Source organism: Sus scrofa, chromosome 17, assembly GCF_054392235.1.
Source record: "Sus scrofa isolate SSC_HxYL_T2T_F1_AM1 chromosome 17, Sscrofa_HxYL_maternal_Yorkshire_Landrace_v2.0, whole genome shotgun sequence".
In the NCBI taxonomy this organism is placed as follows: domain Eukaryota; kingdom Metazoa; phylum Chordata; class Mammalia; order Artiodactyla; family Suidae; genus Sus; species Sus scrofa.
Genome location: NC_139399.1, coordinates 36,273,247 through 36,290,815, shown reverse-complemented (window position 1 = coordinate 36,290,815; position 17,569 = coordinate 36,273,247). Strand labels below are relative to the sequence as shown.

The 17,569-nt window shown below is 45.3% G+C and overlaps 1 protein-coding gene across 25 annotated transcripts in view; it reads right to left on the bottom strand.

The window, feature by feature from the left end:
* KIZ (kizuna centrosomal protein) overlaps positions 1–11,231 on the bottom strand; it is a 107,312-nt gene extending 96,081 nt beyond the window's left edge. For 24 of the 25 annotated variants that reach the window (XR_014832925.1, XR_014832926.1, XR_014832929.1 and 21 more), the window contains exons 1-3: positions 11,068–11,231; positions 6,045–6,107; positions 2,292–2,457 (exon numbers count right to left, since the gene is read on the bottom strand). Coding sequence is in view for 15 of the 25 variants with exons in the window: in XM_085004605.1 (XP_084860731.1) it covers positions 2,292–2,457; positions 6,045–6,107; positions 11,068–11,156 (318 nt within the window). In the remaining 10 variants the exon portion in view is untranslated. Of the gene's footprint in view, positions 1–2,291; positions 2,458–6,044; positions 7,662–9,567; positions 10,719–11,067 lie in introns of all 25 variants that reach the window. The other variant, XM_085004618.1, reaches the window with a different exon arrangement.
* Between the last annotated feature and the right edge of the window lie 6,338 nt (positions 11,232–17,569).

The window sequence follows — 17,569 nt, the reverse complement described above, 5'->3', positions numbered from 1 at the left end:
AAACCTGGAACATCTTGTGCCCCAGTGCAAGGAAAGCTCAGAATTAATAGGGTCATGTCAAAAGGACACAGGAGCCAATTTGAAGAGATTCACTGGCAAAATTTGGGAAAGTATAAGCAACAAAAGCATACAGTGATTGATAATATAAGGACTAAACAAAGATTCACAAGCCCCTGGTGATATTTAAAGAGAAAGAGAGGAAGGAAAGTAAACTCTTCTTTATAGAAGAATGCCAGCTAATAAATGTAGAAGATCAAATCAGAAAAATCACCATTTCACAACCTCCAACAGAACTGATTCAGGCATCGTTAATGGCTCCTAAAACCACCAGCAAAAGGCTGTGGGGGAACAAGGTATTCTCAAGATGTCAAACCACCACTCCACAGATTATTTAAGGATTTACAAAGGGAAAAAAAGGAACCTTACAACAGAGAAATCTAGAGATCACCATGTTACCCAGGGCATCAAACTCAGCCTCTCAAGGAGAACCACCATCAGATTCATGCACCTCCTGATGCGATGCAGGACGGTGATAACCTCAGCTGTGACTATTGAGCTTTAATCATTAATAAAATTGAAATTCACAAGCTCCACTTTAAGTGCTCAGCAGCTATGTGTGGCTAGTGGCTGCTGTATGAGATGGCACAAGTAGAGACTAGGTTTCCATCACCACAGAAAGTTCTCCTGGGCAGTGGTCCAGACCGAACTGCCCACTTACAGGAAACATAAGGGATGCTCACAAATGATACGTCAAAGACATCACCAGTCAAATTCAGAATGTAAGTCACTCGACAAGCAACCAGCCTGCCTTCTTCAAAAAGCTAGTATCATTTAATAAAAACAAACAAAACAGAAGATCGGCAGGAGACTAAATTAGATTAAGACACTAAAAAAGGCACAATGACTGAATGTAATGTGTGAACCCCAAGTGGTCCCCAGTCTGGAAAAACACAGAGGCTTTGAGGGGAACTGGGGAAACTAAAACATCAGCTAAATAGTATCTTGGAACTGTTACTACCTTTCTCATGTGAGATATACTGGTATGATTATGGAGGAGACTGCCCTTGCTCTTAGGGAAGCCACACTCACATATTTAAGGGAGAAATGTCCTGGTTTCTGCAGCACACTTTCAATAGCTCAAGACACAGGCAAAGCAAATATAGCAAACTATTTACCACTACTGCATCTGTGCAGATCGTGTGCTGTCTTGGTCCACTGAGGCTGCTGCAGCAAAACACCGTCGCCTGGCTGTCTTATAAACAGCTAGTATGTGCTGCCCACAGACTGGAGGCTGAAAGTCCAAGATCAAGGCGCCAGCACGGCTGCCTTCTGGTGAGAACCCTCTTCCTGGTTCAGACCTACCAGGTTCTCACCATGCGCTCACATGGTGGAAGCGGAAGAGGCCAAGAGCCCTCTGGAACCTCTGTTATAGGGCACTAATCCCGTTCACAAGCCCACCCTATAATTTAGGCCCCACCCCACTCAAAGGTCCCACCCACTAGTAACATCACTTTTGGGGGTGAGGATGTCAACATATGAATTTGGGCAGGGGGACACAAACATTCAGACCACAGCATGAATGTTCATTATCATAATTCTTTTAATTTTCTGAGAACTTAAACTTTTTATAATAAAAGCCTAGGGGAAAACTGCAAGAGCGAAAAAGGGACTATGGAAGTCCGCTCCTCTTGTACCCAGTACACAAGTGGGTTAATTTGGGCAACAAGTCCTGAGCAGCACAAATGGTGAGAAACAAGGCATAGTTTGTCAAGCAGCCTGAGGGAATGGGGAGCCAGGGTCAGAGGGGCAGGGAAGAGGGCAGCTGTTCTGGGTCACAGAGTCCACAAGCAGGAAGGTGAACTCTGCACGGCTAAGTTCTTCCTCTTAGCCTTCCCCAAGAACAGAGCAGCCCAGGCCACAGGAAAAAAAAAAAATAGCCCTTTGAAGAAGGAAGCAGTCTCTACAGGGAACCACGATGCTGCTCAGCTCCAGCTGCAAGACCCAGAGATACCATGTACCGGGGCCGGTGGCCATGCCTGTTTAACTGCATGTGCAACAAAGTACAGATGTTCCAATAATTCCTCAAGTGAAGTGGAAATCTGAGAAAATGCAAATTCAAGTTCTCGGATCAAAATCTGGACACATGGTAATTAATTCCCAGAGAAAACGGACAGTAAAGCTTATAGATGAACAGGTGAACACTCATGATTACTGTGGATCTGAAACTTCCTCATCACTATTTCCAATTTCAGCAAAAAAGGACAAAAGAACAGTAGAAAACAAGACGTCACCTTCAGTTCTTGCAGCTTCAGTTCTGCCTTTGTGGTAAAGTGCCCAAGGTGAGCTTGGATCTGCTCAAACCGCTTTAAGTATTCTTGGTTTCGAGTTCGAGCCCTCTTTTCTGATTCACATATTTCCTTCAGGTACTTCTTTAGTTCTCCATACTTCGGCTTAACTCTAGAAAAATAAGAGCAAATTTTTAAATAATGAAGTTAGACTTCAACAAATCTGAGGAGAATCCCCTTTAACGAAATTGTTAATGAGACAACACATCCTAAGATATTTTACCCAAATGCTGACGCCTAAAGGACAGGATATATGTGCATTTTCAGAGAGAAAATTAATGCAACGTCACTGAGGTATCACCTCTAGGCATAACTCTCCTGAGAAATGGATACGAGACCACATTACACTATTCACACATAAAGATTTATATGGATTTCTTTCTCAAAATTAAATGTGGTTTCAAGAGCAGTGTCTATGTGGCCATGTTCAGATGAACAGCCCATTAGTATTCTTTTATGTGACAGACAATTTCAAAACTACCTGCTCATGTCGAAATAGAATCAAACTATATACCACAATCCATAAACATTAAGAAATTGTGAAATCTAAAATGCCCCCAAAGTTCTCATTTAGATATCTTAAATTTTTATTAGAAACTGCAATAGCACCGTGTATTATTAAAATATTTCACAATACATGCATTGTAACTCTACTCAAATTGTGAAAGAACCTCATCCAAAAAGCAGCATCGAAAAACACGGTGGGAGTTCCCGTTGTAGCTCAGTGGAAATGAATCTGCCTAGTATCCCTGAGGATACAGGTTTGATTTCTGTCCTTGATCAGTGGGTTAAGGATTCACGCTACTGTGAGCTGTGGTGTCGGTCACAGACGAGGCTCAGATCTGGTGTGGCTGTGGCTGTGGCAGAGGCAAGCGGCCACCTGGAGTTGGCACAATAGCAACCATGCCTTCTCTACCTAGAGCCTAGTTTCACTCCTGCCCCCACATTAACCTTCAAAGCTGACCACATCAGTCGTCCGTCCATCCATCCATCCATGCAATCATTCAGCACTCTTGAGTATGAAAGCCACTCAGCCAGGGACAACAGGGAAAACAAAACCTTGGACATGCTAGCAAAACTGCAAGGGACTCTGACAGACTAGGCAACCCCACCTCAGTCAGAGAGGCCTTCCTAGTGGAAATTATTTTTCAGCTGAGACATGAAGGATGGATAAGAGCTAACCCCAAAAGGGGAAAAGCGAGTATGAAGATGAGGGGAAAACATTCAGGAAGCAGCATGTTGGAAAGTTCAAGGGCAATAAATAAGAAGAGTAACAGTGATACTGACAAAACTGTAATAAACAGTAAGTTATCGACTCTTACTCTGGGTCAGACACTGCTTGAAGGTTCTATTAAGTTCTCCTATCTATTACTATCCCCATTTAACAGCCAAAGAATTGGAGGCAGAGAATACTGAAGTTCTTGTCTCAAGGTCAGCCAGCTAAGAGCTGGGGAGGCTGAGATGAATGGAGGTACCTGGAGAGAGGGGCTACCTGCTTCACCACCAGAGACCTTGTCATGCTTCAGAAGCTGAGGTTTCAGTCATGGACAATTTTAGGGAAAGGCTGGCAACAGACAGTCATGATGAGAACTCAGCAGGGGCAGATAATGGGGGCTCTGGTAAGCACGCCCTCATGCACCCTCCTGCAGCTCCGGGTGCAGCCCCTGGCTGCATCTGCATCAGCTGCACCTGGTGTCTTGCTCTCCCAGGGCTGCTTTTCTGAGTTTGCAGCAGGGAAAGCCTGGGTGTAAGATGGAGCTAACACCTTCTGGGGCAGCCTTGACCCTTGGGGTAGTGGGGGGATGGAACCAATGGGTGAAGAGCACCTCTTTCTTGAGTGGACCTTTGGGAGGAGAAGGAAGGCAGGCCTCCCGATCATCTGGAGGTGCAGAGAGATGGCGCCCTGCATGCCCACGGCAGTGACCAACCCCTGTTCTGCTCTTCCCGCTCTCTGGTTTCATGTGACCCCTTCTTAAAAATAAATTACCCCCTACACACTTACCCTGTCTCAGACTCTGCCTTCTGGGGGAACCAGGGGGAGGCAGTCATGCTAGATAAGACTGGATTTCACCCTATGGACAGGGCAGTCAAAGAAAGCATATTTACAACAAACCCTACCCTCTGTCTTCCAGGAAACAAGAGCCGAGGTCTGGAGAGGTTCCCACTCCTCCCGCATCCCCCCAGCCCACCACCGTTACACCAGCAAGCCACGGAGACCAGGATGCAGGGAAAGTCTGTGCCCGGTCTTCTGTCCCTTGAGGCAGGGGCTAGAAAAATGACAACTGATCCTCTCAGATTCAGGCCCATGTCTGTGACCACGGCATCCACATCAGCACCATTTCTTCACTGACTCCTAGAGCTGCTAGAAGCATATGGCTGTCTACCCTGATCGGTATCTTTGGAAGAATAGACACTAAACTTAAAACTACTGAATTAGTTCTGAAGATGAGGAAATAAAATGCACCTGATAGGTGATTTGGTTTTAAAGGATCCTCAGTGTCTTTCTCTTCTGAATGAGATGTTTTCATTTCTCATTCATATTATGATGTGGATAAGTCACAAACTTAACTCCACCACAGCCAGAAAAATCCTATGAATAATACTGGAGGTAACACCATACATTTGGCTTAGGGATAAAGTTCAATTTACTTAAAATAGATTTTTTTTTTTTCTTTTTAGGGCCTCACTCATAGCATATGGAAGTTCCCAAGCTAGAGGTCGAATTGGAGCTACAATTGTTAGCCTACGCCACAGCCATAGCAACTTGGGATCCAAGCCGCATCTGAGACCTACACCATAGCTCATGGCAATGCCAGATCCTTAACCAAGTGAGTGAGGCTGGGGATGGAACCCGAATCCTTAAGGATCCTAGTGGGGTTCATTAACCACTGAGCAGTGAAGGGAACTCCCAGAATTAAAAATATTAAAAATTTGCTCTTTATGTTAGAGTAAGTAACCTAAAAAGGATAATATGTGTATTATCCACTGCTCAAAATAATTTTGACAGTCATTGTCTTATACCCACAAATGACATTCCATGTAACTCTGCCCACAATAGTTTGCTGTAGGGTTAGCTACAATAATTATGCCTCAATCATTATACAGATCCAATGTTTAAATTGGGACCAAAGGAGTTCCTATTGTGACTCAGCGGTAACAAACAACTAGTAGCCATGAGGATGGGAGTTCAATCCCTGGCTCTGCTCAGTGGGTTAAGGATACAGCGTTGCTGTGAGCTGCAGTGTAGGTCGCAGATGAGGCTCGGATCCCGAGTTGCTGTGGCTGTGATATAGGCCAGCAGCTGCAGCTCGGATTTGACTGCTAGCCTGGGAATTTCTACATGCCTTGGATGCGGCCCTAAAAATATGAAAAAAAATTTTTTAAATAAAATAAAATAGATTGGGACCAAAGAGATAAGTAAGAGTACAATGCATCTTATTCTTAAGATATTTAAGCAAAATAGATTCCTAAAATAACACAAATACCAAATAATGGTAATGCAATAATTTTTCTTATGCTGTAATCAAATTTATTCTTATATTTCACTGTGACTATATTAAATTGCAATGTTTACTTGAAACAATTACATATTAGAAATAAGAGAATGGTAACAGTACTACGACTATGGCACTGGCAACATATATTAGGGTTAAATTTTGATTAACATGGGCAAATTAAACTTTCACTGTCATATCTTACCTGCATATATCAGATGGATTACATTCATAGAGTTTCCTTTCTAGCTCCAATCTCTTCTTTTCACTGTAATACAGAAAGAAAATATTTTACGGATAAATTACACTGATGAGTAACAGGCAGGCAGATTCAGAACATGATCTCCTTTGTGAGAATATTCCTGTGGTCTAAGAAGCAGAAAATGCCAACTGCATTTGAAACTCAAGACACAAAAATACTTAGCAGTCACCATGGAAGTCTAAGAAAGCAAACAGGACACCAGTGTGAAACAAAAAGAATGAGATTCTCAAAGTAATTGGGGAAATGTAGGGAGAAAAGGCTGGGCAGTATTATTTCTCAGTGCCATGATGAGCCTGGCCCTCCTCTAGGCCTAGAGACCACACAGTAAATGAGCCAACCAAGGCCCCCGCCCTCAGGCAGTGACCTTCTGGGGCAGGAAGGAGGAAAGGGGGGAAGAACAGACAGCAACAAGATAAATATGCAAAATACAATATGGCCAAACACCTCTGTTAGTGACGGGGGGTTCCACCAGGTCTAGACACGCTTCCATAAATCCATCCTGGACTGAAGGCTGAGGGCTCCCTCTGTTTCCAACCAGACAGGCCGGGGCAGGGCCACATGGCTGAGTCAGGAAGGGATCTGAGAAGCAGACATGGCCTCATTCATATTTAGTGGAGACCAGGTCCCCTTCCAATCTGGGGCATTTCCTCGTAGAAGTGTGTAATAGCACCATGACTTGTCATTAACTGCTATTCCTAGGAGCTACCAGCAGTGAAGACTTGGCCATGGTGATCTGGTGAGTGCTGGCAGTGAGCCGAGCACAGAGCTGACCCGTACACCTGCACATCCAGCCTGGCCAGAGGTAGGGGAGACTGGGCAGCAGAGATGGCAGCGGCCAAAACCAAGGGGTCGGGGGATAAAACTGCTGAACAGGATTCGAAGCCATACAAATCTCAAAAAGAGCTCTTGGGAGGTTTAATCATAAAGGGCTCTCCTCAACCACCACCAGCATACCAGCTTCAACCAAAGGCAAACTGCTAATCTAATTTACCATTAATTAACCAAGGCTGAAAGAGAAATTGCTTAATGTCTAAGAGAAAAGTGCTAAGAGAAAAAAAGACTGAATCTAAGACAAGGAGTCCAGGAGAAGGTGAGCTCAGGCTGACCTCCTAAGCGGAAAGGGCTAAGCCTCTGTTCTACACAGGAGCTCTTAATTATTAGTTTCTGTTTTCCTTCAGTTATTTTTTTCTTAAAAAACACAACAAAACCCCCAACAATGCAATGATTCACCTCTAAGAGGACAGAGAAAGAGCAAACTGTTTTTATTTCCCATTCCCAGGAAACTTCCAGACTGACAAAGCAGCTGTGACAACCCAGGATTGCAGCCTTTAAAATACCTCTAGGGTTTTAGAAGACAATTTTGCTTATGGTCACTGGGACTGGGTGAAAAAAACAAATAGATAACATGCAAACACTCAAAGAGGATACAGATGATGACTTCACTGCCTGTTGCTTTACAAAACTACGGCTTTCAACTTTTTTACTTTATTTTTTTTTGTCTTTTTTTTTTTTTTTGGTTATTTCTTTGGGCCGCTCCCACGGCATATGGAGGTTCCCAGGCTAGGGGTCGAATCGGAGCTATAGCCACTGGCCTACGCCAGAGCCATAGCAATGCGGGATCTGAGCCATGTCTGCAACCTACACCACAGCTCACAGCAACGCCAGATCCTTAACCCACTGAACGAGGCCAGGGATCGAACCTGAAACCTCATGGTTCCTAGTCAGATTCGTTAACCACTGAGCCATGAGGGGAACTCCAGCAGCTTTGTACTTATTAACCATGAGTTAAAATTAGTGATGGACTTTTAAAATGAAAAATGAATGCACAGTTTTGTACTGACTTAAAAATAAAACACACCTCCAAATGCAGGACCATGAATAGGCTATAATAGTTGACTCATATTCCTCATATAATTTCAATAGCCTCACCTTGCTTAGTAGTTAAGGCATTAAGTGTTAAACATAAAGTAAGTAATAATTATTAGTTATTATACCATAAGGACTATAAACAGCCAGGTGTTCTAGCACAGGAAGCAAAAACGATAACTCATAATTTAACTTAGTTAAAAAAAATATGCCATTTGAACCTATAACATTTTTAAATTAGAACTTGGGTTAAGAAATAGAAATAAGTAGGAGTTCCTGTTGTGGCGCAGTGGTTAACGAATCCGACTAGGAACCATGAGGTTGCGGGTTCGATCCCTGCCCTTGCTCAGTGGATTGACGATCTGACGTTGCCGTGAGCTGTGGTGAAGGTCGCAGACGCGGCTCGGATCCCCAGTTGCTGTGGCTCTGGTGGCTACAGCTCCGATTCGACCCCTAGCCTGGGAACCTCCATATGCCACAGGAGCGGCCCAAGAAATGGCAAAAAGACAAAAAAAAAAAGAAAGAAAGAAAGAAGTAAAGAGGAGTTCCAATCATGGTGCAGTGGTTAACAAACCCAACTGACTAGCATCCATCAGGACATGGGTTCAATCCCTGGCCTCACTCAGTGGATTGAGGATCTGGCATTGCCATGAGCTATGGTGAGACATAGCTCAGATCCCGAGTTTCTGTGGCTGTGGTTTAGGCCAGAAGTTGTAGTTCCTATTCGACCCCAGGCCTGGAAACTTCCATATGCTGCGGGTGCAGCCCTAAAAAAGAGGAAAGACAAAAAAAAAAAAAAAAAGAAAGAAAGAAAGAGAAGTAAGTAATGGCCTGGGGTAACTGAGCTACTCTTTGAACAGAACAGTTAAAGAGGACTTTAAGTGTACTGATGCGCAGAGCAGCGTCTTATCTCTTTATCAGCAGGTATGTGTAGACACTTTACACCGTCTGTGAAAAGCCACACTCCCAGCTTTCCTGGTTGGCTGGAAAATGGCCATTATTTGTGGCAATCTGTGGCTACTCGGTTCTACGAGAGATATTCACAACTCCTGGACACTAGCTGGTTGACTGTGGGATTTCGTCTACTTGTTCAACAAACATTGATCTACCCCCCCGCCCTCCTCTTCAGCAACTCTATAAACTAGAGCTAAAGATCCAGCAAAATAAGGTTCCTGTCCTGCTGGAATTCTCAGTCTAGGCAGGGAGTATGTCACTTGAGCCACTATCTAGAAGTGCTCTAAGAATACTTGGGGGGCATATAATTTGGGAAATGGCTGATTAATACTAGGTGCAGGGAAGGCATGCAGGAAGTGAGTGGTTTTTATTTTATTTTTTAATGGTTGCATCTGGGGCATGAGAATGAGGCGCTACCTACTGAGCTAACAAGGCACCTCATCTGGGGCATATGGAAGTTCCCAGGCTGGGACTGAATCCAGGCCACAGCTGTAGCAACACCAGGTCCTTAACCAACTGCACAGGCCTGGATCAAACCCATTACTCCGCAGAAACCTGAGCTGCTGCAACGGGATTCTCAACCCACTGTGCCACAGTGGCAACTCCATGAGTGATTTTTTTAAAAGTTGGGGGTGAGGTGAGTGGCTGGGTGAGTAACTGTATGTCAGGAAAAAAACAGGGATGTAGAAAAGGATTAAGAGGTAAATATGGGGAGGACAGGGAGTTCCCTTCGTGGCTTGCTGGTTAACGAACCCAACTAGTATCCATGAGGACTTGGGTTTGATCCCTGGCCTTGCTCAGTGGGTTAAGGATCCGGCGTTGCTGTGAGCTGTTGTGTAGGTTGCAGATGCAGCTCGGATCCCACATTGCTGTGGCTGTGGTGCAGGCTGGCGGCTGCAGCTCCAATTCAACCCCTAGCCTGGGAACTTTCATATGCCCCGAGTGTGGCCCTAAAAAGACAAAAAATAAAAAATAAAAATAAATAAATAAGGAGTTCCCATCATGGTTCAGTGGTAAATGAGTCCGAAGTAACCAGGAGGTTTCAGGTTTTATCCCTGGCCTCGCTCAGTGGGTTAAGAATCTGGCATTGCCCTGAGTTGTGTAGGTCGCAGAAGCAGCTCGGATCCTGCGTGGCTGTAGCTGTGGCTGTGGAGTAGGCTGTCAGCGGCAGCTCTGATTTGACCCCTAGCCTGGGAACTTCCATATGCTGCAAGTGTGGCCCTTTTAAAAAAGACAAAAATAAATACATAAATATAGTGAGGATGATTAAGGAGGCCTGTTGTAGATACCCTATAAATATGTGACAAGAATTAAATGTACCACAGGATGAATACAATTTCTTTTCAAAACTACTAATTTCTGCTTTACCTTACATGTAATCATTGCCATCTTAGAACTGTCACACATACAGCATTCCTCTTCACTAAAACGATTCTGTAACTTTTAACACTCATTAAACGTATTGTTTTATCAAGACATCCAAAAACCTATTTCCTTTCTTGTCAACTAATGAGATTTCCAACTCCAATTAGTTTAGCGGCTAAATAATAGTTCCAACTTATCTTTTACGTAGTTATTTAGAGCCAATTGCTTTGTAATTTTCTCTCTTTTTGTGATCCAGCTGTTTTCAGTGGTTCTCATTTTTCAAGTCTTAAGGTATCATGGACCCTCTGAAAGCTGGACTTCTCTCACTGGAAATTTCGTCCTTTTGCTGGAAATCTGGCCTCCCAAAGTCTCCAGTATTTATATTGGACACGTGTTTGACAAATACACACTCTCCCGCCTGCGTTCCTGAACCTGTCATCACGGATGCAGAGCAGCTGTCAGGGCTGGAAGACAATCTGAAGAGAGATGGGGGCGGGGGGAGTGCAAAGGAGGCTGGAGAAATTCACAGCTTGATGGAGAGTGACTGGCAGGAGACTCCCACTCTCACTCCTGGGCAAATGCAGTGACGCGGCCGCATCCTCCCGAGGGCTCCGCCCATTGGGGGTTTCCTTCCAGCCCCACCGGGAGCTCGATGGACGTCGGAGGCCTAGACCCCGGCCCAGGGGAACCGCGGGCAGAGGCGCAGAAAAGGAAGAGAGATCACGGCTTCAGCGGCCCCGCAGGCGGGCCGACTCCCCGCCCCCGCCCCGGTAGGCCGTACCTGTCCCGCAGCCCTTGCTGAAGGTGGTCCAGCCTCTTGTAGTAGTCGGGGCTCGGCAGGTACGCGGATGGCGTGATAGCCCGGTGCATTCCGCCGCCTTACCGGCTCCGCACAGCCTCGGGGCCGGCCGGACCTGGTTGTCTGAGGCGACGGCCCCACCATGCACCGCGGGTAGACGCGGCGCCCGGACGCCCAGACGCCGCGCAGGGGGCGGGGCGCCACTGGAGGGGCGGGGCCCCGTGGAGGGGCGGGGCGGATTGTCTGGAGGGGCGGGGCACCATGGAGGGGGCTGAAGGCCTGGAGGGGCGCCGCGAGGTGGGAGCTCGCTGGCTATAAGCAGGTAGTGGAGAGACGGCCTTGGGGTTTGATGCCCAGGCCTCTCCGTCCAGAGACTGGCGTCTTCCTCTGGACCCGTCCAGAGTTCTCACGAGAAAGACCCTGGCTCTCCTCCGAGTGGGATTCTTCTCTACCCCGTGATCTTGTTCCCTGGGGTAGAGGATAGGGGCTGGGTGGGAGTAATTCATGGGGGTAGAGAATAGGGGCTGGGTGGGAGTAATTCATGTGATCACTTTTGGTTTTGACATCAGATTGCTGTAACTTTCCTAGGTGCATTCTCTCTTTTCCCCCCTTCTTCCGAGAATTTGCTGAGTGCCAGGTACTGAGCTAAGTTTAAACTTGTTTTCCTACCAGCACTTAAATAAAACAAAACACAAAAAAGGCAAAATCCGCAGTACTAAGGCAAATATGCTCAACCCTAACAGTAGAACAACCCCCTTTCTTGAAAAACTGTGCAGACCCTGAGGCTGTGGTTAAGACTGTAGGTCACATTACTTGGTGAAGAGGGGAAAGTTGCTAGCAAGTTGCTTGCAAAGCCGGTATTTGTGCGATCAGAGCTCGGTGGACAAACGCTCTGTACAGTGCTTCAGCAGGGACTCTGGAACGCACCATCTGGGCTCCAGTCCCTTCTTCCACTGCCCAGCTGTGTGACTGCCTACAAATCAACCACTTGAGGCCCAGTTTCCTCATATCTAAAGAAGGAAAGCTGTTATTGCAGGACCCACCTATTTCATGTCCATAATGATGAAATTCGTTAATATGTGTTAAGTGTTTAGAGGGGGGCCAGCATAAAGGAAGCATTGTGTTTGTTTGTTTGTTTGTTTATCATTATCATCATCACCAACTTGGGGAAAAACTTCAGGGAGAATGATACCGTATTATAAAACCCACAGGGCAGGAGTTCCCACCGTGGCGCAGTAGTTAACGAATCCGACTAGGAACCATGAGGTTGTGGGTTCGGTCCCTACCCTTGCTCAGTGGGTTAAGGATCCGGCTTTGCTGTGAGCTGTGGTGTAGGTTGCAGACGCGGCTCGGATCCCATGTTGATGTGGCTCTGGCGTAGGCCGGCGGCCACATCTCCGATTCGACCCCTAGCCTGGGAACCTCCATATGCCACGCGAGCAGCCCAAAGAAATAGCAAAAAGACAAAAAAAAAAAAAAAAAAAAAACAAACCATAGGGCAGAAGAAAAAAAAATAACCTTCCTTAGTCATGCCTTTGTTTTTTCTCAGTTATTAATTTCACTGCTCATGTGCCAGGTGTGACTTAAACTAGTAAATAGATCATCAGCAAGAAAGATGGGCCATTTGAATATGTAATATAAAATTATGATTTTTCACAGCCTTCTCTTCACAGTTGCCAGGTCCAGCCCTTTATTCCCCCACCCCCTCCTGCATGATCAGTGCTGCCTTGTGAGGCAATGGCAACACACACAGGCAGCGAAGTGTGTCTTCCCTCCAGCCTCCCAGCCCAGCCCTCAGCCCCAGCCCCAGTCCACAATCCCAACTCTGCCCTCATCCCCACCTCAGGCAGCAGGGTAAGCACAGCAGTGATGGTCACTCCTGCAGGAAGGACCCCCAGGAAAGGGGTCTTCAAAGGCCTTGGAAAAGAGCTTAGGAATTTTTAAGCAGGGATATCTAGGAGCTGGATACCTAGAATGTGTCCTAGAAGGGGGTGGGTTGGTGTGTGTGTATGACCTCCCAAGCAGGCATGTCCCCTGGCCCTGTAGCCTCCTTGCCTTGTATGGAGTGGCATGGCCAGACAAAGGCCAAAACAGGCTCTGAAATATATAGAAGCTAGGGAAGAAGCCTCTTGTCTGGATCTAAGGGTAGTACTGATGTTACTTGTGTTTAGTTATTATATCAAATCATTATTCTAAATTGATCCCATGGTAGGGTGCCAAGGTTTACCTTAGTGATTTCAGTGCAAACAACATTTTACTACAATCCTGGCCAAAAAAAAAAAAAAAAAAAAAAAAAGCATGTTTTGACAATATTTTATTTAGGTCCATCCTTACCCAAGTTAGTTTTTTAAAGAAAAAAAAACAATTAATAGAACTAATAATTTTCAGCAAATTCACAGAGTAAGCAGATGAGGCAGTCATTTAGCATCCTCAATTTTTACGAGGCCATTTTTAAGGGAATCTAAACTTAAATACAATTAAACCGTAAATAGACAAGTCAAAATAATTATAATGTGCCTTCTTTGGTTGATTTATTAATGACATGACAAATCTAGATGCAAGATCCCTTTTATTAAGAATAACACCTAGCAAACTAAATGGGTATTTCTAGAGTATTTATGCTAAAATTATGCATTCTCAATGGGACAGACTTTTAATAAATTCAGAGTTCTTCACTTTGAATATTTAATTTGCTGGAGCACTCTCTTTTTTTTTTTTTCCTTGGTCTTTTTGCCATTTCTTGAGCCGCTCCTGTGGCATATGGAGGTTCCTAGGCCAGGGATCAAATTGAAGCTGTAGCCACCGGCCTATGCCAGAGCCACAGCAATGTGGGATCCAAGCCGCATCTACGACCTACACCACAGTTCACGGCAATGCTGGATCCTTAACCTACTGAGCAAGGCCAGGGATCGAACTTGCAACCCCATGGTTCCTAGTCGGATTCATTAACCACTGAGCCACGACGGGAACTTCGGAGCACTCTCTTTTAATATTGTTCTTAAATCCTTTTACAGGAACAGAGCTGACTTCCGTAAGCAGCTCTGCTTTTAGCTTACGTGAACCACAGGCCATCAGGTCTGCCTAGATGGGCAAGGCTTCTATAAGCGGATCCTTAACCAGGTGTGAGGCCAGGGATCAGACCCGAATCCTCATGGATACTAGTCAGGTTTATTACCACTAAGCCATGACAAGAACTCCATACCATGAAATTTTAAAATTAAATTCTGTGTTTTTGAGTCAATAACTGCTTGGACATGATATTTATTTCCTAGAGCTGCCATAATAAAGTACCACAAACTGAGTGGCTTAAACAACAAAAATGTTACTATGTCATAGTTCTAGAGGCCAGAAGTCTGAGATCAAGGTCTTGGCAATGTTGATTCCTCCTGGGGACTGTGGGGGAGAATATGTTCCAGGCCTGGCCCCTAGCTTTGGAGCTCTGCTGGCCAACTTCAGCATTCCTTGACTGGGTAGATGCATTGCCCTCTCTCTGCCTTTATCGTCACATGGTACTGCCCCTGTGTGCATGTGTGGCTCCAAATTTCCCCTTTTATAAGGACACCGATTGTCTTAGATTAGAGACCCATCTTCCTCGAGGATGACCTCACCCTAACTAATTATACCTGCAATGACCCTGTTTCCAAATAAGATCCCATTCTGGGCGCTGGGAGTTAGGACTTCAACCTATGAATTTGGGAATTCATGTCTGTAATAGACATGAACGTGGGAAAGTATTTCATTTTGCTGTCACTTCACGGTTTATAGATAGAGATGACTCTGATGCGGAAGGTAGGGGGAATGTCACATGCATTTGTCACATGTCACATGCATATGTGCATGTAGCCTCTCCTGCCTTTGAGCATTTATAGTGGTGTAAGCATGTAGGGCCTCATTTAAACCCCATGAGAGTCTTTTGAGGACCCCACAAGCTTAAGCAACAGACCTAAGATCACACTGCCAGTGTATGTAGTGCTGGAAATTAAACACAGACCTTTCCCAGTACCAAAGTCCATCCTTTCTTACCCTGCATTCAATGTGGCCTTGAAACTCATCATTTTATAGCAACTGATTTTTTTTTTTTTTTCCTTTTTAGGGCTGTACCTGCAGCTTATGGAAATACCCAGACTAGGAGTCAAATCCAAGCTACAGCTGCTGGCCTACACTACAGCCACAGCAATGCCAGATCCAAGGCTCGTCTGTGACCTATGCTATCGTTTGCAGCAATACTGGATCCTTAACCCACTGTGAGGATGGAACCCACATCCTCACAGAGACTATGTAGGGTTCTTACCCTTCTGAGCCACAAAAGGAACTCTGGTAGTTGGTTATATTCTTTATTTTCTTTATATGAAGGGTATAAAAATATATACTGTGTGACCAAGAAGGTGCTTACATGTGCACAGTTTATTGTGTGCGAGGATGGTGCTCCTTGACATAGAGTGCATTTTTCGCATGCTGTGATACAGCTCTGTGTGTTCACCATTCTGTTAATTTCCTCCTTGGCACTCAGAAAGACTGCATTTCCCATCCTTTCTAGCAGGAGACGGGCCTCTTTGATCCAGTCTGGGCAATGGAAAGTGAGCCCATGTGATGCAGCCACTTCTAGTCCTGGCCCCAAACATCCTGTGCTGTCTTCCCCACTTTTCATTAGGTGGCCGCCTGGAGGCAGAGGACCCAGTGGAGAACTCTGAAGCCCTGGAAGAAGAATGAATGGCTGCAAAGAGCCAGGACTGTCACTTGGGCAAGAAATAAACCTTTAATGTCTTGAGTCTTTGATATTTTGTGGTTGTTTGTTTCAGCAGCTAGCATTACCTATCCTGACCAGTACATAGGCATTCCATGCAAGAATTACACAAAGGCATCAACTATCTTTTTGCAACTTTCTAAGTGAGGAGGTATGGGACTCTCCCAAGGGCCAAGGAAACTGCATTCCTGAAACTCAGAGTCAGAGTCAACATCTAAGGAGAGAAGCCTAGGTAGCAAAGACAAAGCTACAGTGAAGAGGCATATAGAGCAGCTATGTCCACTGGGATTGTCGGCAGTGATGGAAGTGTTCTCTTTCATGCTGTCCCATAGGGTAGCCCCCAGCCACATGTGGCTGTGGAGAAATTGAATGTAGCTAGCACAACCATGGTCTTGAATTTTTTATTTTGTTATAATTTTTTTTTTTGTCTTTTTGTCTTTTGTTGTTGTTGTTGTTGCTACTTCTTGGGCCGCTCCCGCGGCATATGGAGGTTCCCAGGCTAGGGGTAGAATCGGAGCTGTAGCCACCGGCCTACGCCAGAGCCACAGCAACGCGGGATCCGAGCCGCGTCTGCAACCTACACCACAGCTCACGGCAACGCCGGATCGTTAACCCACTGAGCAAGGGCAGGGACCGAACCTGCAACCTCATGGTTCCTAGTTGGATTCGTTAACCACTGCGCCACGACGGGAACTCCGTTTTTTTGTTATAATTTATTAAAATTAAAATTTTGAGAGGATGTGTATTATCTAGTGGCTACAGTGAAGATCCAGAGATAAAGCAGAAAAATTGTTAAGCCTGGAGGGGTAGAGGGAGAGGCCATTAGTCATTAGGAAGCGGAAAGTAGGAACTAGAACATGAGATGCCATCCTTGGTGATCAAGAGGGGAAATGTAATTGTTAATTTTATTTTATTTTATGTTTTGTCTTTTTAGGGCCACACCCACAGCATATGGAAGTTCCCAGGCTAGGGGTCCAATCAGAGCTACAGATGCGGGCTTATACCACAGCCACAGCAACACAGGATCTGAGCCGTGTCTGCAGCCTACACCACAGCTCACGGCAATGCCAGATCCCTGACCCACTGAGCAAGGCCGGGGGTCAAACCTGCATCCTCAAGGATACTAGTTGGATTCATTTCCATTGAGCCACGACAGGAACTTTTGATTGTTAATTTTATGTGTCAACTTGGCTAGGCCATGGTGCCCAGTTGCTTAGGCAAATACTAGTCTAGATGTTGCTATGAAGGTTTTTTTTTTAGATTTAACTCAGTACATTTTGAGTAAAGCAGATTCCCCTCTGTTAAGTGGGTGGGCCTCATCACATCAGTTGAGGACCTTAAAAGACTGAAATCTCCAGAAGAAAAAGGAATTCTGCCACCAGACTGTGTTCAGTCTCTAGACCACAGCATCAACTTCTGCTGAAGTGCCCTGTGGACTTTGGTCTTGCTAGTCCTCACAATGGCATATGCTAATTCTTTAAAACAAATCCCCCCCCCCATATAAATACAGGAGTACCTTGGAGATATTGTGGGTTCAGTTCCAGACAACCTCAATAAAGCAAATATCACAATATAGCGAGCCATCCAAATTTTTTGGTTTTCAAGTGCATATAAAGGTTATGTAAAAAATAAATAGGGAATTCCCATTGCAGTGCAGTGGAAACAAATCTGACTAGTATCCAGAAGGATGTGGGTTCAATCCCTGGCTTCACTCAGTGGGTTAAGGATCTGGTGTTGCTG